The 25,112-nt window shown below is 40.2% G+C and overlaps 1 protein-coding gene across 10 annotated transcripts in view; it reads left to right on the top strand.

The window, feature by feature from the left end:
- The window catches only part of MACF1 (microtubule actin crosslinking factor 1), a 330,156-nt gene that overhangs the window by 163,405 nt on the left and 141,639 nt on the right, over positions 1-25,112 (top strand). For all 10 annotated transcript variants that reach the window (XM_058553754.1, XM_058553763.1, XM_058553761.1 and 7 more), the window contains exons 8-28: positions 11-117; positions 534-653; positions 806-901; positions 1,548-1,675; positions 1,763-1,856; positions 2,051-2,205; positions 3,118-3,394; positions 4,358-4,486; positions 5,217-5,294; positions 5,914-6,075; positions 7,464-7,568; positions 8,183-8,278; positions 9,415-9,540; positions 12,084-12,236; positions 13,847-14,001; positions 17,553-17,679; positions 18,438-18,621; positions 19,063-19,232; positions 22,259-22,437; positions 23,089-23,227; positions 23,897-24,090. In XM_058553754.1, the coding sequence (XP_058409737.1) occupies positions 11-117; positions 534-653; positions 806-901; positions 1,548-1,675; positions 1,763-1,856; positions 2,051-2,205; positions 3,118-3,394; positions 4,358-4,486; positions 5,217-5,294; positions 5,914-6,075; positions 7,464-7,568; positions 8,183-8,278; positions 9,415-9,540; positions 12,084-12,236; positions 13,847-14,001; positions 17,553-17,679; positions 18,438-18,621; positions 19,063-19,232; positions 22,259-22,437; positions 23,089-23,227; positions 23,897-24,090 (2,974 nt within the window). The remainder of the gene's footprint in view (positions 1-10; positions 118-533; positions 654-805; positions 902-1,547; positions 1,676-1,762; positions 1,857-2,050; positions 2,206-3,117; positions 3,395-4,357; positions 4,487-5,216; positions 5,295-5,913; positions 6,076-7,463; positions 7,569-8,182; positions 8,279-9,414; positions 9,541-12,083; positions 12,237-13,846; positions 14,002-17,552; positions 17,680-18,437; positions 18,622-19,062; positions 19,233-22,258; positions 22,438-23,088; positions 23,228-23,896; positions 24,091-25,112) is intronic.

Here is a 25,112-nt window from a genome sequence, read left to right on the forward strand (position 1 = left end):
TCTCTCCCAGATGTGGATGTGCCATCTCCAGATGAGAAGTCTGTAATCACTTATGTGTCTTCCATTTATGATGCCTTCCCTAAAGTCCCTGAGGGTGGAGAAGGGATCAGTGCTACGGTAAAAGAACAGTTTCCTAAAATACCTTGTGACTTTGATTTGTTTGGGTGGAATATATTAATTAGACTATGTTTCTTAAGCACTCATTCTATACAGAGCACTTTTTATACAGAGCAAACTGAATCCACATCTTCTTTATACATGGGCATTGTCCTTGGTCCCTGGGAAGGAGTCTAGATATCACTAATTTTGTAGCATCCTGCATAGACTATTCTAGGTGTCAGGCAGTTGAATCCCATCTTGAGAGCCCTTGAGGAGCTTTGAAGCGGGGACTCTGAGCGTTAAACCGAGCAGCTGTGTAGGCAATTAGAGGAAAAGGATTTCGTGTGGTTTGGAATGGCCTAAGCTACTTTCTCCGGTGCTTGTTTTGCATACTGCTAATCAGAAGGTGTGTGATGTCTACCTTTTGGCAATAGGAAGTAGACTCCAGGTGGCAAGAATACCAAAGCCGAGTGGACTCCCTCATTCCCTGGATCAAACAGCATATAATACTGATGTCAGATAAATCTTTTCCCCAGAATCCTGTTGAACTAAAGGTAAAGTCATGGATTTAAATCATTTTTTATAAATTCATTCTAGAGAGTAAATCTCAGAGCTTGTTGCTGCTGGCTTCTGGGTGAGGTGGTATGAAAAACTGGGCCAGGTTGCTTGCATCCATTCATTCATTCACCAAATATTAATTTTCTAGGCACTTTATAACCAATATATACACTTCAAAGAAACAGAAATTCTGGCCAAGGAGCGAGAAAAAGGAAGGATTGAGGAATTATATAAATTGTTAGAGGTAAGGAAACTTATCCTTCGCTGAGACTTGAGTTTGCTCTTTACCCTGTTGTTGCTTAGTCCAGAATCCCTGCATCGTCCTCCCAACCTGCATTAACAGCAATATTCTCAGGGTGACAAATCTAGCATCACCCTCAGGCTGCTCTTGAAATTTATGGTAAAGGGACAGTATCAACATCTATTTTTTAGAGGGCCTATTGAAAAATGGCATACAGTTATTCAGAAATCTTGAGTTTTGTGGATGTTTTCCTGTTTCTTAGAGGGAAGCTAATTCATTTGCTATGATGGAAAGAAAAGAGACTTCCATTCACATTTTGATTCCTAGGGAATTTGAAGCTGTAGAAATGGGCATTTAACCTTTCCAGAATGGGGGTTATTGAGAGGACAGGAGGATTTATGGAAAATGTAGAAAGAATGGAAGGACTTAGAGCAGGTAGTCCCTGTATTTTAGAGGTGACTTTTTTTGCTCTTACCTCAAGGTTAGGTACTGCTAAATATTCTGTTGTTTACTCTTATTAGACAATGAGAAATACTACTGAATGGCTGGGTAAAGAAGCAAGAAGTGATGCACAAAGAATAACTAGAAACGGAGGCCTGAGGGCATGGCTGTGTTTTTGGACTAAAAAAGTCTCTCTGGGTTTTTTTAGGTGTGGATTGAATTTGGCCGAATTAAACTGCCTCAAGGTTATCACCCTAACGATGTGGAAGAAGAGTGGGGAAAGCTCATCATTGAGATGCTGGAGCGAGAGAAATCGCTTCGACCAGCTGTAGAGAGGTAGGTCCAGAGCCTGAAGGTGATCTCACATTACTTACTGGGCTGCTTTGACCCCTGCACTTGACAATGGTTTTTATCTTATTTTAGGCTGGAATTGCTGCTACAGATTGCAAACAAAATCCAGAATGGTGCTTTGAACTGTGAAGAAAAACTGACACTAGCTAAGAATACACTGCAGGCTGTAAGTCTCTGACTGTTTTGTCTCACTTCTTAAGTCACATGTTTTCCACTTCTCACCCTGTGCTCTGATGGTTGACGTTAACAGTTGAGGAATCCAGCTGTGTTACTTACTCTTGGAATTGCAGTGCACCCCTTGGCTCCCTTGGCTCCCTTGGGTGGGAGTTTTTCCACTCTTATTCTTCCTTTCTCTCTCAGGATGCTGCTCATCTGGAATCAGGACAGCCAGTCCAGTGCGAGTCAGATGTCATCATGTACATTCAGGAATGTGAAGGTCTTATCAGGCAGCTGCAGGTGGATCTCCAGATCCTACGGGATGAGAATTATTACCAGCTGGAAGAGCTGGCTTTTAGGTGAGGAACACGGGACTCAAATGGAGGGCTTGCACACTGCTGAGGCTCATGGTCAAGAGTCAGGCACTGAATCTTGTAACTTGAATCTTAGAGGTCAGTGTCCCAATGGGGATCCTGCAGGTATTTTGGGCAGGAAAATTCTCATGGTGGAAGACGGTTCCCCGTTATTGCAGGCCCTTGCCCTCTAAGTACCTGTAGGATTCTCTAATCATTGTGGCATCTTATAACGGCCCCACATATTTCAGAGCGACCTACAGGGGTGTGATGCCACGTCTTGTTTAGAACTGCTGGTGAGGGCCGGCCCCGTGGCTTAGCGGTTGAGTGCACGCGCTCCGCTACTGGCGGCCCGGGTTCAGATCCCGGGCGCGCACCGACGCACCGCTTCTCCGGCCATGCTGAGGCCGCGTCCCACATACAGCAACTAGAAGGATGTGCAGCTATGACATACAACTATTTACTGGGGCTTTGGGGGAAAAATAAATAAATAAAAAATTATAGAACTGCTGGTGATCCAATGCATCATTTTGTAGAGGAGGAAACCAACACCCAGAGAGGGGATGAGGATCATCTAAGTCACATGGTTTGCATGGAGCCAAGACTAGAACCCACATCTTTTGGCCCTAATCCCTTGTTTATTCTATTAGACCATGCAGGAGTTATATAAATGTGTTGGTTTGCTTGTCTCCAATTAGCACCCTTATTTGACATCTGCCTCAAAGACAACTCTAAACGATGAAGATGTTAATAATACCACCTTAGGCTCATATAACACTTTTTCTTTCTCAAAACACTTTTCCTGATATGATCTCATTTTTATTTTTACCTCATCTTTGTCAAATGGGTAGGGAAGGTTTTTATCTTAAAAAGTATGTTACAGATTTAAATCTCTTCCTTCTTTCTCTTCCATTTCAGGGTCATGCGTCTACAAGATGAGCTGGTCACCTTGCGTCTAGAGTGCACAAACTTGTATCGGAAGGGCCATTTCACTTCACTTGAACTGGTTTCACCCTCTACTTTAACCACTACTCATCTGAAGGCAGAACCCCTGACCAAGGGAACCCATTCTTCTTCTACCTCCTGGTTCCGAAAGCCGATGACTCGGGCTGAACTTGTGTCTATCTCCTCCTCTGAAGATGAAGGCAATCTCCGATTTGTGTATGAGCTACTCTCTTGGGTAGAAGAAATGCAGGTGGGTGTATGTTCCAAATGCTTGTGTAGTGCACTAAGGTTTACTGGATCCAGCAGCTTGTCTAAGAGGACCAGGTTGCTCTATACCCATTGTATAGATTCCCTTAATTATTGATGCTGTCTAGGACCCACACCCCCTTTTCCTTAAATTTTAAGTGGATGGGATCAAAGCATCAAAATTCCACAGTGAATAGCATAGGCTTTTCTGATTTGAAGCCCTTTGGGAATCTCTTCCCTTCAGCTAACTGTGCCCTAAGTGGAGCTCGTAGGAGAAACTCCAGAATCTATAAATCTGTTATCTTTTCTGAAATTTCCTCATTGGCAGAGGAGCTTATTTTTCACTTTTTGTTGTTGGTCTTAGCTCTTAAGTTTAAGCAAGGATGCTGTGTTTCACAATTCTTAGGGGCGCTATTTATATGTATTCTAGGATGATGCTTCAAGTTCCATATTGTCCTTCTTATCCTTCTAACTCTTTTGTTTTGTATTAAATTCTTCCCATCTCCTGATGATGGATTCCCCATGTACCAATAAAGGAAAATATCCAGAGACAAGCTAACTGTTTTAAAATTATCTTCCATTGGCCAGTAGTTGATGCCGTGATATTTTTTTCTTATATCTATTCTGATTGTGAAATGAAGAGACTCCATAAAGGGAGACTCCTAAACTATAAAGTTAAGCCTCTTCAGCCTGTGGAAACACCTTTCTGGATGGTAAATTCAGGAATGTATTCCCATAACGCAGCATAAAGGTTGCCTCTGCTGCTATGGTTGGTGGGGTTTAGTCTCCAGCTCCTTGGGGGTGATGATCGCATGTTTTCCTGTAATAGGCGGTGATGGAGATGGTTTAGATGTCCTTTTGCTCAGTCTTTTACCCCAAACCCCTTGTCCAGATATTGATTCTGACAATTTTCTTCTTCTGCCACCTCAGCTGTAAATTATTATATATGTATTTTTTTCTTTTTTAGATGAAACTGGAGCGAGCAGAGTGGGGCAATGACCTGCCTAGTGTGGAGTTGCAGCTGGAAACACAGCAGCATATTCACACCAGTGTGGAAGAACTGGGCTCAAGTGTCAAAGAGGCCAGGTTGTACGAGGTGCGTGGCATTCAGAATCCATCGTGGGTGGGTGGGACGGGGTAGGTAACAGAGCAGCATGCACAGTACAGCTGTTTCTAACAAGGAAGGGGCTCTGGAAAAGAATGACAACCATGAGCAGCCCTTTACAACTAATTCCCTTTTCACATGAAGTGTCTCTTTTGCTCTTTGAAATAACCTTGTGAGAAAGGTATTTTTTTAGCACCCCCCCCTTTTTTTTTTTTAACTAAAAAGTGATACTGAAAGCTAAGGTGAAAATTAGTAAGTAGTGGATTCAGTTTCCAAACTCAGGCCCTCTGCCCCAAAAGTTTGTTATCTTTCCATTCACCGTCTGCCTCTAATAGAGAGCTGCTATAGAGAAACTCTTCGTTCACTCTTTCTTCTCCCTCCTTCATTCTATCTACCCATTTTTTATTTCCACTTTCCCCTTCAAAAAAGCAATTGAGTAGTTTGGGAATCATCAGGCTTAGGTTTTCCTTAGAAACCTCCCAGAATTAATGGAAGCACAAGACAGTGAGGTCTGTCAGTTGCAGTCACCCTGCTGAACTGTTCCTCATTTAGTGCTGCTCCTAGCTATGAAATCTGACCCAGAGATTTGTTGTCTGTTTTCTCAGAGTAGCCAATCCCTATCTCTGTGCAGACATAGTATTTACATAGTTGAAACCACATCATAGATATAGTTTACTTACTCTTTCTCTAATGTATTTTTATTTCATTCCTTTCTTATCAGGGAAAAATGTCCCAAAATTTCCATACCAGTTATGTTGAAACTCTTGGAAAGCTGGAGACACAGTATTGTAAATTGAAGGTGAGTTTTGGCTAACTCTCTTATGTTCTTTTCATGGAGATTCTAGTTCCCTACAAAGAATTCTCTTCCCTAATTCAGAAAACTCATAGTTTGACCCTGTTTTGGTTTTTCTGTTTATTAGGTTATATCATTTACTGTGCGATTGTTCATATGTATTATAACATTTTATCAATTTTCTTAATGGATCGGAAACCACTGCCCCAGAAAGTTTTAAGTAGAACCTATTGTAGTTATCATGCTTCGCCAAAACAATGGCTATGTGTGCTTTGAGACACCAAAACTAAAAGTTTGAGGTTGGCAGGAAGGGGACTCTTCTTCTAACTGTTGTCCTTCATTCCTGTCTTTCAAAATTGTTCAGGGTAGGACAGGCCCAGGATCATTCTTTATCCAGGGAGACCCACAAAGGCCAGCTGAGTTCTAACTTCTAGGCAGGATTGACAATGGCTCTGGGAGTTCTGTATCAAACTTGTACTAAATTTGAGTCTGTGGAGAAGGACCCAGAGATGAAAAAGCGAGGCTAAATTGATTTCCTGGGTTATTCTTTGCTTTGATGTCAAATGTGCTATCTTCTACAGATGAAAGCCTGGCAGTCTAACCTTGTCATATTTGCTTTGTCTAGGAAACTTCTAGCTTCCGGATGAGGCACCTTCAGAGCCTGCATAAATTTGTGTCCAGAGCTACAGCTGAGTTGATCTGGTTGAATGAGAAGGAGGAGGAGGAACTAGCATATGATTGGAGTGACAACAATCCCAATATCTCAGCCAAGAGAAATTACTTCTCTGTGAGTCTAGCACAACAGGCCTGTCATATTTATAATAGCAGCAGAAGGAGCCAGAGGGGCTAGTCTGCTGAGAGCTCGCATTTCTGGATTTGCATTCTGCTAGGTAGAAGTAGGCATCCTGCTTAACGTATCTGTGCATGTGAGAAGTGTATGTGGAGAGAGGGGAATTCGAGCCCTAGAGTGAATTTGTTTAGAATGAGTTTAGAAAGGCAGTGTCTTGGGTGAAGAAAGCAGCCTGCAAGTTGAGTCATTTCAGAAGCAATATAGTTTTGTGGTTAAGATTATAGGCTTTGGAGTGAGATAGAGCTAAATTCAAATTCATATTCCTCCACTTACTAGCTCTGTGACCTTGGGCAAGTCATTTAATCTCTCTGGACCTCTGTAAAATGGATAATAGTACCATTTTATGGACTGTGTAAAAGATTGAGTAAGGTTTAATAAGCTAATATGGACAAAGCACTTAGTGTAGGGCTTAGTATTATTTAACTGAGGTATACTCTTGGCTTCTCACAAATTCTGAATTTTCTTTATTTAATAATTTTTTGGTCAGAATCTTTATTTGTAAAATGAGAAGGAAAATTCAGCATTGGACAATGATACTATAATTTTTATTCTTTTCAGTGAATACAAGTAGGGTTGTTTTTTTTGCTACCTTTAGTATTTCCATATCTCAGAGGATTTTTAAGGATTTTGTAAACCCTATGCAAATAGGAAGCTTTTTTTACTAACAGTTACTTTAGATGCTTTAATTCCATTAGAGTTCTTAAAAAAAATATGAGCATCTCCTGATTAGAGAATGGTAGGTGATTCTTCTGAAGTAAAGAAGAGAGAATAGATGTGATAATACAATAAATAGTCTATGTGAGAACAGAAATTAGGCTATGATAGAGATATGAAGAAAGTGTTTGGAGAGCATCAAGGAGAAGGGATCAAATCTGATAGCAAGGATCAGTACCCAGCTTCCCAGAGGAACTGGCATCTAAATTGGGTCCTGTAGTGTTAATAGAATTTAGAGCGAGAGGAGGGCACCACAGTCTGAGCAAAGCCCGCCAGTCAGTGATACGAATCTACTGGTGTGTCAGGTACTGTGTTAGGTGGGTGCCACTCCAAGCCAAGTTATCTCCTTTCTCTGCCTCCAGTGCTTATCCTGTGTTCCCCCACTCACTCAGGTCTGGCTCAGGTCCTATATCCTTTGTGAATCATTCTCCAGTAATTCCAGCATTTTTGCTCTTCTCTTAAGTCCTCTGGCATATACTAGTTATTCTTCTCATTTTGGCACTAACCCTGTGTTGTAGGCTCCTTTAAAGCAGGGCAGGCAACACAGCTTTTTGTTTATGTTACTCCTCCCTTAATAGCACTTATTGCATAAAATTGAAATCATTTTTCAGGAGTTGACAATGGAACTGGAGGAGAAACAGGATGTGTTTCGGTCTCTACAAGATACAGCAGAGCTGCTGTCACTTGAGAACCACCCAGCCAAGCAGACTGTGGAGGTATGTGACTTGAGAATGTGTGAGGGTCAAGTGCTCAGAGGTGGTTGTTACAAAAATATTCAAATCAGAGGCTTTGTTCTGAAAGACCTGGAGGAAGTATCAGTGGTCATTTGTCTTGAGTCTTCTCGCTTTTCATCCTAGCCTCCAAAAGACTGTAAACTGTTTTGATAATCTAAGGAAAATACTATGAGAAACAATAAATGAGATATTGACTTCTAACTTCATGGGGAAAGTTACTGGAATCATATTTTTTCAAATAACTTTCCAGACAGATCCTATCTCTTGTTGGTGTGGTGCCTTTCCTCAGAGGACAGAGACAGTGGAGGAGTCCAGAAGGGATTTATTTATGCCTGGGGTTTGCTGACCAGATCATTTAGTTGCGACTGAGTGCGGAAGAGGCCTTTTCTATTTAACCCCCTCTAACAAAGCCATGTTGGATGAAAGATAAGCCTTTTTCTCATGGGAAGCGTTGGGCAGATGCCAGTCTAGTATCTCCATGTATCTTCTGTAGGCCTATCTATCATTAGCAGAGTTGTACTTGTAAGAGAGCATTGCACATATATTTTGGGTCTGTTAAACTCATGCCCTTCTGTCTGTGTGCTTGGTTGCTGCAGGCTTACAATGCTGCTGTCCAGTCCCAGTTGCAGTGGATGAAGCAGCTGTGCTTGTGTGTTGAGCAGCATGTGAAAGAGAATACTGCTTATTTTCAGGTATGTGGGCTTTGTGTTTGTGCCTGTGTGTGTGTATATGTGTGAGTGTGTGTGCATCAGAGAGGATGAGGAGAATACCGTTTTTCATTCAGGGAAGTCACTGTATGTGTGTGCACACTCACGTGCAAGTATGCACATGGAGAAGGTGAGGTTAAAAACACATCTGGATCAGTTAACCTTTAGTGTATTCACCACCACCCCAAAACTTAGTTGCTTAAACCAATGTCACTTAGTTAGCTCATGATTCTGTGGGTTGGCAATTTGGTCTAGGGTCAGCTGAGTGGTTTTTCTCATCTTGCCTGGCTTACACATGGCTGCAGGCAATTGGCAGGCAGGCTGGGGGCTGGTTGGTCCTCAATGTTGTCACTCACAGGCTGATGGTTAGGGTGGTGGGGTACAAGTCCACATTACAAGTCTCTAGAGTCCAATACGTTATCTTGAGCTTCTTCACAAAGTAGCTGTGTTCTACAAGCAGCAAGAGAGAGCACAGCCCAGTGCAGAAGCACTTTTTTCTGCTGTCACGTTTATTAATGTGCTGTTGGCCCAAGCAAGTCACGTACCCATGCCCAGCTTCAAGGGGAGGAGAACTAGACTCTACCTCTTGATAGGAGAAGCTATAAAATATCAAGACCATTTTTTTTTCCTTCAATCTATTCCAACATCAAGAATATACTGCTTGTTTTCAGGTGAGGGTGAGAGGAGGAAATAAGCTATTGTCTGTTTCATTTTGCTCTAAATTAAATAATCTCCCTGATATTTTTGTAATTTATCAATGAATTGAAACATTTGATCACTCAGCTTCTAGGCTTTTCGTGAAATATACCTCACATCCCAGTGCTGTCACTAGGCAGAAGTCGAGAGGAATGAGCGGTGATTCCTGAGGGGGCGAAGCCGACTAACCTTTCCATAGGGTTCAACCGGCTTTGTGGTAGTCATCACTAGTATTTCCCTGACGTGGCATTTTAAGCCCTCCAGTTTACAAAGGCCACTTCTGTGGCCTTTGTAACGAACTATCACTAATCCAGGAGTATAATCAGCTTTGCTCAGCTCTGCACAGTAAGATTGTTCTTTCTCAGTTAACATCTTGGTGTGGTTATGTATAGCGCGCAAGGCACCCCTCACTTCTGTCCCCACAGTTCATCAGTGATGCACGAGACCTAGAGTCATTCTTGAGGAACCTCCAAGACTCCATCAAACGCAAATATTCCTGTGACCACAACACCAGTTTATCCCGCCTCGAGGACCTGCTCCAGGACTCCATGGTGGGTGTTGCATCAGTGGGATGATTACTTCTGAGAAACAGTAAACCATATCAGCTGCTGCTGTTTATATCCCTGAAAGCTCCAGGGCAATGGGTCATTTTTACAAAATTTGTCTCACATTCAAATAGAGTTTAATCAGTTTTGTTCTTTTTTCCTTTTTTTCTTTTCTTTCCTTAAAAAAGTTGCTAATAAGATTCCTTTGGGTATGCTATTGAAGTAAAGGCCTAGTCATCTCCCCCTGAGCCACTTAGTGCTCATCATACTTTCTTTGCATTGTTCCTATTTTCATTCAATAGTTTGGGCCAAAGATGAGGTGTAGAGCATGAAAAATAGCTTTGAAGGGGATTAGCTGGCATCAAATTCTTTTTCATGCAAAGAGAATTAAAACAAAACAAAACAAAACAAAAATGAACTAGACCTGAGCCAAATTTTTTCTCCTTGGTAATTTTCTTTTGGTAATGATGAGGTATTAGAAAATTGATTTTAATTAAGGACAATATTAAAATCTTATTTAGACGTAATGCCATGTTTGTCTAGTTTATTTATGTAACAGTATTAACTTTTAAAAAATAGTTTTGCATCTAGTATTTAATCCAAATCAATTTTACATTCATTTTCTCCAGTGAATTATTCCTTTAGGAGTGCTGGTAATAAAATCAGCAGCAGGACTTCTTACATTTATTGAAAAATGTATATTACACAGAGTTGGCAAGACAGAGCTCAAGCTACATCTCAAATTAAGATAGAAATATATATGTAATAGGGAAATTACCTTCCTGTATAAGAAACCAGGGGATTCTCACATTTCAATAGAAAACTATAAATAAGAGAACCAGAATAACTCAAAACAGTGTCATTTTTTTGTGAGGGAGTCTTGGGCATTTGTGAACATTAGTTGGGTTTTTATTGTTTTTTTTTTTTAACACTTTCAGGTATTAGGTATTCGTAAACCTACGAATGAGTTTACATTTAGAATTTCATCTGGGCAAATAATCTATTAATTTAATTAATTTGGGATGAAGGATAAAAACCTGACTTTTCAGATATTGTCTCTAGAATGTCTCTCTTGGAGGTACTTCAAATATGAAGGAGGAATATAATAATCCTTGGCTATTATCTCCTCCCTCCCACAGAGTACCTTCCTGTCGTAGGGTAACTCCTCTGCAATTGTTGTCATATCTTCTCTTCTCGAGGGTCGCTGCTCTGTTCCCTCCTCTCCAGGTCAGGGGCGTCGGGTTGGCGGCGTCATCGGGGCATGGAGTCACCTGGGTCTGCTCCTCAGCTTGTCCTCAGCTTGTCCGTCAGGTTCGGGAGCATCTGTCATGGCTTCTGGTTCTTTTCAGAACTTTTACCACGCTGAGCATTTGGTCTCTGGAGCTTGAGATGTTTGGCTGTGGAGTAGACAGAAATTGACATCTTTATTGCAAGGAAACTGAAATGGGTAGACCAGCTCTCAAGTATGGAACAATGGGGCTGTCTCCCTGATATATGCCATTCCTCTTTCTTAACTAATAAGTTAAAGTTGTATTTCTTCCAATCATGCTCCCGGGGACAGGCACAGGTAGTTTATTTAAGCATTTCTTTTTCTTTACTTGCATATTCTTAATTCTTTAATGGCATTTCTTAACATTATTAACTCTTTACTCTCATCACATCTACTTCCATCCTAAGAAAGCCCTCTTCTGGGGACTTTTTATACCTCAAAATGGGCTTGAAATATCCTGGTTAATAGATGATGGTTATCTTTTACTCTCTAATGGAATTGGTAGTTGATTGCTACCAATTTTGTTGACAAGAAGTTCATTAGTATTTATGTTAATTGGGTTTGCAGAGACTTGAGAGTTTCAGTTTTGCATGATACTTCTTTCACACCAATCAAATTTACATGAATATGGTACAGCAAGACACTAAAAGGTAAACCCTAAATCATTTGTCATGATGCCTTCACCAACAGCATTGGTTTATAGATTGTTGGTTGAAGAGCTAAAATCTTTCTCTAGAAAGTTTGACTGAATTTAAGAAGTGAATTATATCCAAAAGAGCTTGGGAGATTTAATTATTTTTAAAAATTCTTAAAAGAGCATAACTCTAGCAGCTCCTAAGCAGAAAGGCAAGAACTGGCTTCCACCAGTGAGAAATTGAATAATAATAATAACAACAATATAGTTATTATTATTGTTTTTAACTTCCATGTTTTCTGAACCTTATTTGGGAAAATTGTTTGGTTGGCTGTATTTGGGAGCTAGAAGTTCTTTTTTGTTTTATGTTTTTGGTTGTTTTTTTTTTGCATGCGGCTTTATGGTTCATTGAAAGAGGCACAGAGACAAAGCTGCAAAATTTGAGTAGAAAAGCAGTTGGTAGAAGACAGAAACATCCTCTCCTTTTTTCTTTATCCTTGTGTTTCTAAGATGGCTCCACCAGGGATCCCTACTTAACTGAGAAATGATATTCTCTGAGGGAGTGGAGCACTCAGTTTTCTTTGTTGACTTAGTCATCCTGAGTAGCAACATTAATGTCTTTTTGATTTTCTTCTCATTTTGTAGGATGAAAAGGAGCAGCTTATACAGTCCAAGAGTTCTGTTGCCAGTCTTGTTGGGAGATCAAAAACCATTGTTCAGCTAAAGCCACGCAGTCCTGACCATGTGCTAAAGAGCACCATTTCCGTGAAGGCCATCTGTGACTATCGGCAGATCGAGGTGAGGAGGTGGAAGGGGTACCTCTGGCTCCAGAGGAAAGCAAGGGAGAAGGGAAGCCTTCAGTTAAGGTTATGATAATAAGGAAAGATCAAATGATAGGGTTTTTTAATTAGAACTTAAACATGCTCAAATCTCTCCTGTCATTTAAAAAAAAGCCTCCACTCTGCAGTCTTAACCTGCTCCCTGCCTCAATGATTGGCATCATCATCCACCCAGCTGCCTCAGTGTTGACAGAAATGGTACTTTGTAACACCTGGGAGATATCCTTGACTCCTCCCCTTATCCTCCGCAGCTAGTAGGACTACCAAGTCAATACTAACTTGTAAGTAAATGTCCCTTAAGTATACTTCTTTCTGTCCCTGCTGCTAATACCGTAAGTTAGGCCCTAAGTTTCTTTCACTTGGATCGTTGCATCAGCCTTCCCGTTCAATGCATTCTTTATCCTACCACCAGCATAATCTTTTTAGAAAACAGTCACTCCCCTGCCTAAGTCCTACAAAAATTCCCCATCTCTTTTTTTTTTTTTGTGAGGGGATCAGCCCTGAGCTAACATCCATGCCAATCCTCCTCTTTTTGCTGAGGAAGACCAGCCCTGAGCTAACATCTATTGCCAATCCTCCTCCTTTTTTTTTTTCCCTTTTTCTCCCCAAAGCCCCAGTAGATAGTTATATGTCATAGTTGCACATCCTGCTAGTTGCTGTATGTGGGACACCACCTCAGCATGGCCAGACAAGCGTGCGTCAGTGTGTGCCTGGGATCCAAACTCGGGCCACCAGTAATGGAGCATGCACTTAACCGCTAAGCCATGGGGCCGGCCCCCAAAATTCCCCATTTCTATTTAGAAAGTCTGAATTCTTTAATGTGGCTTCAAGGTCCTGAATAATCTTTCTTTACGTCTCTAGACAAGACTGGGTCATATCCCGTCAGTGCATTCCTTAATAAATTGCATTTGTCACACAGTATTGTAACTGTATACCCCACCAGAATATGTGGAATATAGACCATGTTTGTTGACTTACCATTTTACCATTTTCAGCTCTAGTGGTGTAGCACACTTCCAGGCACACAGCAGGTTCAATAAATGAAGGAACTTTTTTTGCACTTTTCCTTGTCTTAGTATTTCTGTCTATAAAATAGGGATAATAATGTTGGTAACTTGTCTCCCAAGAGAAAGAGTTGATGATTCCAAAATGCTTAAACATTTTCAGGAATTTGGGGTGGGATAATAGGAAGGGAGGAGGAGGAGGTATCACAAAAGCAAAGTTGTGAGGATTCATGTTCCTTTAATTTTTGCCCTAACGGTTGTAGGTGTAGAGAGATTGCTCTTGGAGGTCTTACAGTCTCCTTATAACTTTCATATACTGAGTTACTTGACATGTAACAGGCATTTATAAACACTCGCTTCCTTGATTTATTTGATGTGGCAACTTTTCCTGTATTCTGTGTTTGTACATGTTATCTTTTTGTCAAAATCAGGAACTCTCATTAAGTGATGGCAGATCTCCAGAATGACTTTTTCTTAAGGATTTCATAACCTTGGGATCAGGCACCAGGTAATTATGGGTTTTTGGTTTATCCGTTAGCAATGACTTGTAAATTTGTCTCTTCAGATCACCATTTGCAAGAATGATGAGTGTGTATTGGAAGATAATTCACAGCGGACCAAGTGGAAAGTGATCAGCCCCACAGGGAATGAGGCTATGGTGCCATCGGTCTGCTTCCTCATCCCCGCACCCAATAAGGATGCCATTGAGATGGCCAGCAGGTAACTTTGCTCAGCTGCCACTCTCTTTGGCCTGGTGAACTGATGGAGGGACAAATCTGCTTTAGTGATCTTGAGCAGAACGACCAAGTTTTTAAATTTCTTTTGGGAAAGACCTCCTATTCGGACATCAAGTCTTGCACTGCCAGCCGCATAGTAGATTTTCAGTAAATGCTTATGTTCAATTGATATATATTCGGTGATATTTCTTTTTTAAGAATTCTTGATTATAAACAATTTGCTCTCAGAAGATTGATTTTTGTAGTGACAGCTAATTTTCTTCTTTTTTTTTTTTATAATTTTATTTATTTATTTATTTTTCCCCCAAGGGCCAGTAGATAGTTGTATGTCATAGTCGCACATCCTTCTAGTTGCTGTATGTGGGACGCGGCCTCAGCATGGCCGGAGAAGCCGTGCGTCGGTGCGCACCCGGGATCCCAACCCGGGCTGCCAGCAGTGGAGCGCGCGTACTTAACCGCTAAGCCACAGGGCCGGCCCCAGCTAATTTTCTTCTTTAATTTCTATTTTATTAAAGTAATATATGAACATATTTTTAAAAGTTAAATTGTACCACAAAGCTTGTAATTAAAACTAGCAGTTACTTCCCCTACCTGAGTTCTACTTCCAAGGTCAGCTATTTTCAATTCTTTGAGCAGTTTTCTGTTTTTTAACTCCAAATTTCTAAATAATGTGATTTTGTTTTCCCCCTGCTATTTCCTGATTTTTTTCAACTTTGGAAATTTTTTTCAACTGTTGACTTCCTACTCTAGGAAGTTAACATTTAGCTTTCTAAACACACATCTGCATGTACTTCTACTTTCCCTATCTTCCAAATGTATTTAGGTCAAATTTTTGTTTAAATTGATATATTTTGTGTTACTATTACATTAAATTGTTTACAGCTGAGCCGCATAGTACTTTAGGAGATTGTTGTGAGACTTACCCCATCATGCCTTACCTCTCTGCACTCACCTTCTGCCACTCTTCTTGCTTGTGCTCAGCTCCAGTCACTCTGATCTTTTTCCTGTTTCTCAAACACGGCAAGCCTATTCTTGCCTCAGGGCCTTTGCACTTCCTCTGCTTGCTTTAGTTGTTTATGTGATTCATTCCCTCACTTCATTAAGTTCATCTATCAGCCTCATGCACCACCACCCCTACTCACTGCCTGTCACTCTGTCTCCTTTAATCATCTTTATTTTTCTTTAGAACACTTAATACTGCCTAAGAAATTATATATTTGTTTGTTGCCTCTCTCCTCCTCTTAGAAATTCCAAAAGTATAGAGATTTTTGTCTGTTTTGTTTACCTCTGAATCCTCAGCACCTGGAACCATTCCTGGCACATAGTAGATGCTCCATAAATGGTTGTTGAAGGGAAGAATGAATGAGTGAGTGATTGAAAACATATATATGAATGAACTATTTCATTTACTTTCTTGTATAACTTTTTGTTTCCTTGTGTTGATAAGTGTTTTGTTTTTGTTTGCTTAGTTGTCTATTTGCATATTATGAATTTATTCCCAAACTCTCCTACTGTGTTATAAAAGGCTTCTCAATATGGCCAAACACCACAGGTAATTTTCATTTTTATTTTCTCTTGGAAACATCTCTTCTGGACCATTCTATCTTCCTTTTCCAGTTGGAACCTGCTCTGTATGCCTGCTTCAGTACTGCTTCCCTGGCATTTCATATTATCTTCACCCTGAAGATTCTCTTTACTGTAACTCTTCTGTGTTGGACCCTCTAATTCCTAGATTCCAAGTGTTTTTTTGTTTTATTTATTTATTTATTTTTAAAATTGGGGTATAATTCACATATATAACATTATATTAGTTTCAGGTGTACAATATAATAATTCGATATTTGTATACATTGTGAAATGATCACCACAATAAGTCTAGTTAACACTTTATATAGTTGCAAAAAACATTTCTTTTCCTTGTGATAAGAACTTTTAAGATCTACTCTCTTAGCAACTTTCAAATATGCAATAAGTATTATTATCTATAGTCACCATGCTGTGCTTTACATCCCCATCACTTACTGTTTTATAACTGAAAGTTTATGTATTTTGACCCCCTTCACCCATTTCTCCCACCCTCTCACCCCCTAAAATCTTATTTATTGGTTTATTCCCTGGTTTGGGAGAGTACACTCTCCAGTAGCTTGCTTGAAAAAAAGAATGCATCAGAAGTAAATTTTTAAAGATCTCTTACATTTGAAAATGTTTTTCTTTTCCCTTCATAATTAATTGGTCAGTTACAGAATTCTTTTGGAAATTATTTTCACTCTGAACCTTGAATGCACTGTTCCATTGTTTTCTAGCTTCCAGGGTTTGTTGTTGAGAAGTATAGTATCATTTTCATTCTTTATCTCTTTTTTAAGTTTATGTAACTGTAAAATTCCTACTATGGTTTTGACAAATGCATAGAATTGTGTATCCTCCAGTACCGTCATGGTACAGAACAGTTTGAAACTTTAACTTTTTGAATGAAATCTTTATCTCTCCAAAGCTTTTACACTCTTCTCTTTGTCTTTAATCTTTGAAGGAGATGCTGTGTTTTTGAGTGAATCTTTTTGCGTTTGTTGTGCTGAGGAAACAAAAACTGGAAACTCATAGCTTACAGATCTGGGGAAATTTTTCTTGGATTATTTCTTTAATTATTACATTCTCTTACATTTTTTCTGTTCTTGCTTTCAAGAACTCCCATTTGTCAGATGTTGGACCTCCTGAACTGATTCTCTAATTTTCTTTCTATTTTTTATTTCTTTGTATTTTTATTCTTCTTTGAGATTTCCTAAACTTTTATTTTAACTTTACTGAAATTTTAGTGGGATTTTTGGAGACAGGGAAGATAAACTACTGAGTTGAATGTCTCTTATTTAACTGACTTCTTGGCTTTTAGTTTTCCATCCTGTTCTTTATATCTCACATTTCTCAACTTGAAGAAATTCAAGGTAATTTGGTGTGTGTGCTGAGTGTCTGTGTGTCCATGAGTTTGTAAGTCTTCTTGAAATTGAGATTGAATTAGCTAGGGGATGCTTAACAAAACAAAAGTCTTCTCAAGCCCTCATACTACAGTTTCCTTTTATATGCCAGATAAACTTCTTGAGTTGCTATTAACTTTTAAACATTTTAGGAGGTTTGTAAATATATAGAACACAGCAAATCACTTTTTAAGCATTGATGTTGTCATTTTTTAACAGTTTCAAATGGGGTTATTTTATGTCTACTTTTCTCTATTATTTTTCTCCTTGGGTATTTCCTCTAACTTCTTACAATCATATTACATAATACAATCATATTACACTTATGAGGTTGCTAGATATGTGCTGACATACATATATAATATTGTGGCAAATGGCAAATCCAAATTGTTCGAGGATCTCAATTAGTTCTAAAGATTCTTGTGTTGTTATTATTTGACTTGTTCCCTTTATCTGCACGGTGTATAAACTCAGTTCTGCTAAGGCAATCACATTTTTTCCTTAGAAGGTATCTAATGTGGAGATCAAGTCTTACAAAAGCTATAGCCAGGTTCTGTGTTGTTCCTAGGGTGGAGCAGTCTTATCAGAAAGTGATGGCCCTTTGGCATCAGCTACATGTTAACACCAAAAGCCTTATCTCCTGGAACTATCTGAGGAAGGACCTTGACCTTGTCAAGACCTGGAACCTGGAAAAGGTAATTTTGAAAGCTCACATCCTACTGACAAGCCCTTTTCAGACGGAACTTTTTTTCATTACTATGAGACTCTTACCACCCAATCAGAGTAAAATGGAGTCAGGGTTATGGGTCTGAGGATCTTAGGAACTAGAAACAGCAGTCTGAATGGTTAAGGAAATTCCTGATGAAAATAAATCAGATATTTGGTCTTTTTGGCAGAGAGAGAAGATTGTAGACATCTTCTCACTCTGCAGGACAAGCATCTCTCTGGCATGAGTGTATGTAGTAGGGGAATACTGATGAAATAACCACTATTAAGGGTTATGTCCAAGAGGGCACCAAGGGTGCTTCTGGCTGCAAGTAATGTTCTATTTCTTTTTTTTTTTTTTTTTTAAAGATTTTATTTATGTATTTATTTTCCCCCCAAAGCCCCAGTAGATAGTTGTATGTCATAGCTGCACATCCTTCTAGTTGCTGTATGTGGGACACGGCCTCAGCATGGCCAGAGAAGCAGTGCGTGCCCGGGATCCGAACCCGAGCTGGCAGCAGTGGAGTGTGCACGCTTAACCGCTAAGCCACGGGGCCGGCCCCAATGTTCTGTTTCTTGATCTAAATGCTGATTATGTGGACAAGTTCAATTTGTGAAAAATCAGCATGTTTACAGTTATGGTTTGTGCACTCATTTGTTATATATATTAAATGTCTATAAAAAAGAGAGAGAGAAAGTATTATGTTCCCATTCTATTGAAATTTCTTCCGGCTGTTTTTGTCTCTAGCTTCGATCCTCAGCACCAGGGGAGTGCCACCAGGTTATGAAGAACCTCCAGGGCCACTATGAAGACTTTCTGGAGGACAGCCGTGACTCTGTGCTCTTCTCAGTGGCTGATCGTTTGCGCTTGGAAGAGGAAGTGGAAGCTTGTAAAACCCACTTCCAGCACCTGATGAAGTCCATGGAGAATGGTTTGTGCCTTGGGAAGAGGGAGAGGAATGGTGGAATGAGAGCCCCGAAGGGTGCTGCTAGACCCTTCATATAAACTAGAAAGTACCATCACCACCTTTTTAGCGCTTGAGTTGCTGAAAATTTGAGATAGAGAAAAACTTACAGAGATGAGTTCTCAAAATCAGATCATGGAAGAAGAGGCTGTATTTTGGTCCTTATTGCTAATCAACCTATCACATTTTCTTGTGGAAATAACGTGTTTGAATCCTTAAAGATCAGTATATAATGCAGGGAATTTAGGATAAGGCAGAAAGTTCCCCATATAAGGCCTAGCTTTCATTTGTGGAATATCAGGTCTGCTGGAACCAGTGGTGCCATCTGTCTGAGGGTGAATCTGTCATTCTAAGGTTTGCTGATCTCTGTTGTGGTGCTTAATGCCTTCTGTGCTTGTGCATTCGCAGAGGACAAAGAGGAAACTGTGGCCAAGATGTACATTTCAGAGCTGAAGAATATCCGGCTGCACCTGGAGGAGTGTGAACAGAGGCTAGTCAAACGAATTCAGTCCCCAGCCAGCTCTAGGACTGACAAAGATGCCCGGCAGGACAATGCATTAAGGATTGCAGAGCAAGAGGTAAGCCCTAAGAGCAAGGTGGGTGCTGGTTGCAGAGTAAATGCTTTCAGAATGAACTGAATGGCAAGAGAGTATAGATCCTAAGAAATAAGGCAATACACTCATGGTAATCCAACTCCAGAATTCTCCCCTGCAGCCTGTAAATGCCTTTTACCCGTGGAGAAGCATGATTTCAGCTCCCAGTATATTGCTGAATGTTGATTAGTTTCCTACACAGTTGGGAAGGCAAATACGCTGGTAAATTGTTCTAAGCAGTGCCTTTGGGCTACGTATCTTAAGACTTCTTAGTAGAGGTGCTGCTCTCTGCTCTATCTCTTACATTCGTGTGCTTTCTATGATATGGTTACCATCAGTCATGTGACTCAAAAAGTACTAAGGAGGGGCCGTCCCCGTGGCTTGGGCGGTTGGGTGCACTCGCTCCACTGCTGGCGGCCTGGGTTCGGATCCTGGGCATGCAGCAACGCACCGCTTGTCCGGCCATGCTGGGGCGGCGTCCCACGTGCAACAACTAGAGGGATGTGCAACTATGACATACAGCTATCTGCTGGGGCTTTGGGGAGAAAAAGAGGGGGGAAAAAAAGGAGGAGGATTGGCAATACATGTTAGCTCAGGGCTGGTCTTCCTCAGCAAAAAGAGGAGGATTGGCATGGATGTTGGCTTGGAGCTGATCTTCCTCATAAAAAAAAAAAATACTAAGGAAAGACTCAGATCCTACTATGGGCTCTGATGCATACTCTCTCTGTGACTTTGAGCAAGTCAACTCTCATCCTTAGTTTCCTTTCTTATAAAAAGGAGAAAATAATATATGAGTCACAGAAGTTGTTTTGAAAATTAAGTGAATATAGTACATATAATGAGCTTCCTGAGAAAGCAAAATGCTATAAAAATGTACGGTAGTATTCTTGAAGTAAAAGCAGCAGATATTAATTGCTTAATTAATTGCTCATGGGCATGCAAAGAAAGTAAGCCAAAGTCCTTGCTTTTGATGTATAGTGTAGTTAAAGAAGAATAAAAGAATAAAAAAAATCTGGAACTACACTAGGTACTCTCTTATGCCACTTCTTATACTGAAGTCTCTAAAAAAAATACCAAAAAAAAAAAATTTCATCATGTGACCTAATAGTACCTTTTTGGGTAGTGCCCCCTACTCCTCCCTGCCACAAGAAAAGAAATATTTTTGGTACAGAATTCAATCCAGTATCACACATTGTATTTGGTTGCTGTGTCTCTCTGGATTTCTTAAATCTGAAACAATTTCTCAATTTTTTATCATCTTTCTTTTTTTTTTTTTTTTTTGGTGAGGAAGATTAGTCCTGAGCTAACATCTGTTGCCAGTCCTCGTCTTTTTTTGCTGAAGAAAATTGGCCCTGGGCTAACATCTGTGCCCATCTTCCTCTACTTTATATGTGGGACGCCTGCCACAGGATGGCTTGATAAGTGGTGCGTAGGTCCGCTCCCAGGATCCGAACCTGCGAACCTCAGGCTGCCAAAGAGGGAGCGTGCGAACTTAACCACTATAACATCGGGCCGCCCCTTCATCGTCTTTCATGACCTTAACATTTTTGAAGAATGCAGGCCTTTTGTTTTGTAGAATGTCCCTCTATTTGTGTTTATCTATGGCTTCTTCGTGATTAGATATAGGCTACACATTTTTGGCAGGAATACCAGAGAAGTGATATTGTGTCCTTGGTACGTCATATCAGGAGGCATGTGATGTTGATTTGTCCCATTGCTGGTGATAACTTTATCACTTGTTGCTATTTTCCCCTTTGTAATTACTAAGAATCTTGTGGGGAGATACTTTGAAACTATGTAAATATCCTGTTTTACGTCAAACTTTCGCCAACTAGTTTTAGCATCTATTGTTGATTCTTGACTGAACTATTAGTATGACTGTTGCCAAAAGGTGACTTTCTAATTCTGTCATTCCTTTTACATTTTTAAATTTCCATTCTATCAAAAGGGAAGAGCTTCCCTCCCTACCTCCCTCCTTTCTTCCTTTTTTATGTCCATATGGGCTTCCAGATTCTTATTTTAGTCAGTGGTTTGTAATTTGCTACTATCTTTATTTTGATGTTCAAAATTTCCCAAATTTAGTCATCAGGAACCCCTTCGAGTTTGCTCCTATGCCATTTTAGCATGTCCTCATCGTTCTTTGAGTGCTTTCTTATTTCTCAACAAAACAAGATATTCCAGGTTCATCTTGCCTTTGCCAGCCCCAACCCTGGAATCAGCCATTTCTCCAAGGAGTCCTGCTTCCTTTAGGTGGAGAATGTTATTTAGAAACCAAGATCTGGGTGCCCTGTGTTCATTGTTGTTGGGATGTCATTGCATTTAGGCCTGCTCAGCAGATAGAGCTAGAAAAATACATACTTACAAACACATTAGTGCATGCACAAATACAAACACATCCCTATGTTATACATACACATACATTTATATGCATACATACATACATATATATGTGTATATATACATATATCACATACGTAGATCAATATATTTATTGATCTATGTCACACACACACACACACATACACACACACAAGTATGAATTCATATGTATCTATCTTCATCCAGTTCCAATCAATACCACAGGGCTTATTATAACCTTTCCTCTTTCCGTATTTGTAACTCTCTTCCCTAAGACTTAAAAACTTGCTTTACGTTATCCACAGTAAACTTGCTTATTGCTCAGTTCTAGCACGTACAGATAGTAGTTTCAGAATTGCTAACTCATACTACTACAAAAAATAAACCTACTAACTGGAGTTCAATATTTATTCGTAGTTCTATTTGTCTTTAGCCTGAAGGTATGTCTATAGTCCCAGTAATGTGTTCAGAAATTACTTGTGTGTGTTCTTCCCCATCAACCCCTTCAGTGCTATTTCATAGTTTATTCAACCACTCTCCTATGTATGGCATTTAGGTTGTTTCCAATATTTTGCTGTTACAAACAAGGACTTCTTTCTGATGTCTTTGTTCAATTCTGTCTTCATCTTAGTTATGTGTCTTGTTCCTAACAGCGCACCCAGGAGGATTTGCAGCAACTGAAGTCAGATTTGGATGCTGTTTCCATGAAATGCAACAACTTTCTCCACCAGTCCCCATCTGGTTCTAGTGTCCCAGCTCTGCGCTCAGAACTCAATCTACTGGTGGAAAAAATGGAGCATGTATACGGTCTCTCTACTGTCTATCTAAATAAGTGAGTGAGCTAAGAATATAGGTCAAAAGGGCAGTGTTTTCCATTGGGATGAGAAGGGCAAGTGCCTGGAGTGTTTCATGAATAATCCAGAGAGATTGCAGATCTTGAAGAGCATGTACCCATGACAAGAGGTCTTGGCTTTAGTTCCAGCTAACATGGAGTGGGTTCATTTGGGCAGCAATAAAGAAATGCAGTGATACGGAAGGGGAGTTGATTTGCAGCGTTAGGACTCTTTTGTACCTCATTTCTGTTTGATTAGATACTTCTGAAAAAAAAGAGAGAGGGACACTAAAGAATAAAAAGAAAAGTTTTCAGCCATACTAAATATTAGTCTTTGAAGGTCTTCCCTCTACCCACCTGTGACCTTGAGGAGTAACAGATCCTAGATTCTTCATTGTGTTGAGTGAGTTTCTGGCCTCACACCTTTTCTCCCATGAGTCCACCCATGTGTGCATGTCCCAGTGCCACCTAGAACTTTATTTTGAACTGTCTTTAATTGGCAGCTCATATACCGTACTTTCTTGTTCTTATGAGACCTTGTCATAATATAATAATGTTGAAATTGATTTTGCAGTTATATTTTGTGAACCTCTCTATAGTCCTCCAGCTCTTAAAATGCATGTGTTAATGAAGGTGATTTTATCCCGACAGGCTAAAGACAATTGATGTTATAGTGCGTAGCATCCAGGATGCTGAACTCTTGGTCAAAGGTTATGAAATCAAGCTGAGTCAAGAAGAAGCGGTACCAGCAGATCTCTCAGCTCTGGAGTCCCATCAGTCTACATTACGGGTTGGTTGCTCTGAGTTTCTTAGGAGGTTGATTTAACATATCCATTGCTTTGGGTTAGCAGAGAAGTGTAGTTTTGGATGACATGATACCAATTTAAGTTTGCATTTGAACTAAGCAGAATATCATATTTAATATATTTTAATATGGATTCAAAGAAGAAGGGATTGAGAAATATGTCTAGCTAGAAAGGAAAAAGACTATGCCTTTCTATTTTCTGCCTTTTCTCCCCAGTAAAATCATGGCTTAATTGGATACAATCAATGGTTACGCTGTAATTCTGTAAATCACTTAGCCGTTATCTCATTTGATTCTCACACGCAACTCTGTGGGTTGGATAGGGGAGGTATTTTTATCTCTATTTACAAATGAGAAAACCAAAACTCAGATTGGCTAAATGACTTGTCTTGGTTTCATAGCTTATAAGCGGTGGAGCCAGGTTTCACACACAATTTCTTTGTGCATCTCTCTGTACTGTACTGCCTGCCCTTGGCTTCTCAGTGTGCATGAGGACTGTGGAGGCATTTGTGGCACAAACATTATAGGGTCTAGCTTCTGAATCACAGATATAATGTGGAGCCAGCTGTAGATAATGCCCTTGTTTCTATCTTAGTCTGAGTTCTTTTTAGCATGGAATGTGTTTAACCTGTTGCTGTGCTTGTGTTTTTATAGCACTGGCTTAGTGATGTGAAGGAGAAGAATTCAGTGTTTTCAGTCCTGGATGAGGAAATCGCCAAGGCCAAGGTAGTGGCAGAGCAGCTGAGTCGTCTGACCCCAGAGCGAAACCTGGATTTGGAGCGCTATCAGGAAAAGGGCTCCCAGCTGCAGGAGCGTTGGCACCGGGTCATTGCCCAGCTTGAGACCCGGTGAGTGGTGGCCCCACCCTTTTCTCCTATTAGGCCTCAGGGACTAGGTTTTAAACGAAAATAGTTATATCTGTGTGTTCTTGTTTAAAGGCAGGAATTGATAAAGAGGGGTAGAAATTGAATGATGGTATAAATTCTGGGTAAGATAAGTGACAGAAAGTTGGGACGACCAACCCTGAAGCAGACCTGAGGCTGGCATTTGGATCAGCAGTGATGGTCCTATTAGGAAAGCCTCTCCTGTGTCCCAGGTCTCATCTAGTTAAGCCGTGATAACAATGGTGTCTTAGAATATAGACTGGAAAGGTGACCTGGTGATCTTTTCTCAAGGACAGAACCTGAGTTCTAGTTCTTGTTTTATTAGCTTTGAATCCAAGTATGAGCCATTTTTTATAGTGAGGCTTTGCTGAATTTCTTGCTTCCGTTTTCATTTGCTGATTCAGTAGTTTTTATCTCTGTTATGTGAGGTCCTGCTTCTGATGACTAATTTGAATAGGAAAGACAGAAAACTTATCTGAAGCAAGGCTGGGTAGGGAGAAGGGTTATAGCAACTCATTGAAGTTTGGATTGATTCTCTATAATTGAATTACTATCCCAAGGCTGATTAGACTAATGAAAGTGGTATAAAAAACTGTTACTGAAATTAACAGTACATAACTACTATTTTTCACTCATTCCACTTCCCAAGAAATTACAGTGATTCATAAATCATAGCTGTGGTACTCTGACAGGTACTTTGTCATCAGGGAAGAGAAGTGTACAGTAAGTACTACCTTATTGGCAACCTGGTAATCCTTGGCAACCTAGGTTACAAATGTGACAGGGATTATCACGGGATGCCAGGCCACAAGGTAGTTTCCAGGGCTAGCAGGGCACAACTGGTTTCTACTCACTTTTCACCCCATAGGGCACTGAATACAACCATAGGTTTCATTCAGCATTGCATTGCTGTTGCCCCAAAATAAAGATGTATCCTCTGTGGTCAAGCCCAACTGCAGCGGTGGGCTAAGGGGGGAGTTGCCTCA

This window comes from Diceros bicornis, chromosome 13, assembly GCF_020826845.1.
Source record: "Diceros bicornis minor isolate mBicDic1 chromosome 13, mDicBic1.mat.cur, whole genome shotgun sequence".
Taxonomy (NCBI): domain Eukaryota; kingdom Metazoa; phylum Chordata; class Mammalia; order Perissodactyla; family Rhinocerotidae; genus Diceros; species Diceros bicornis.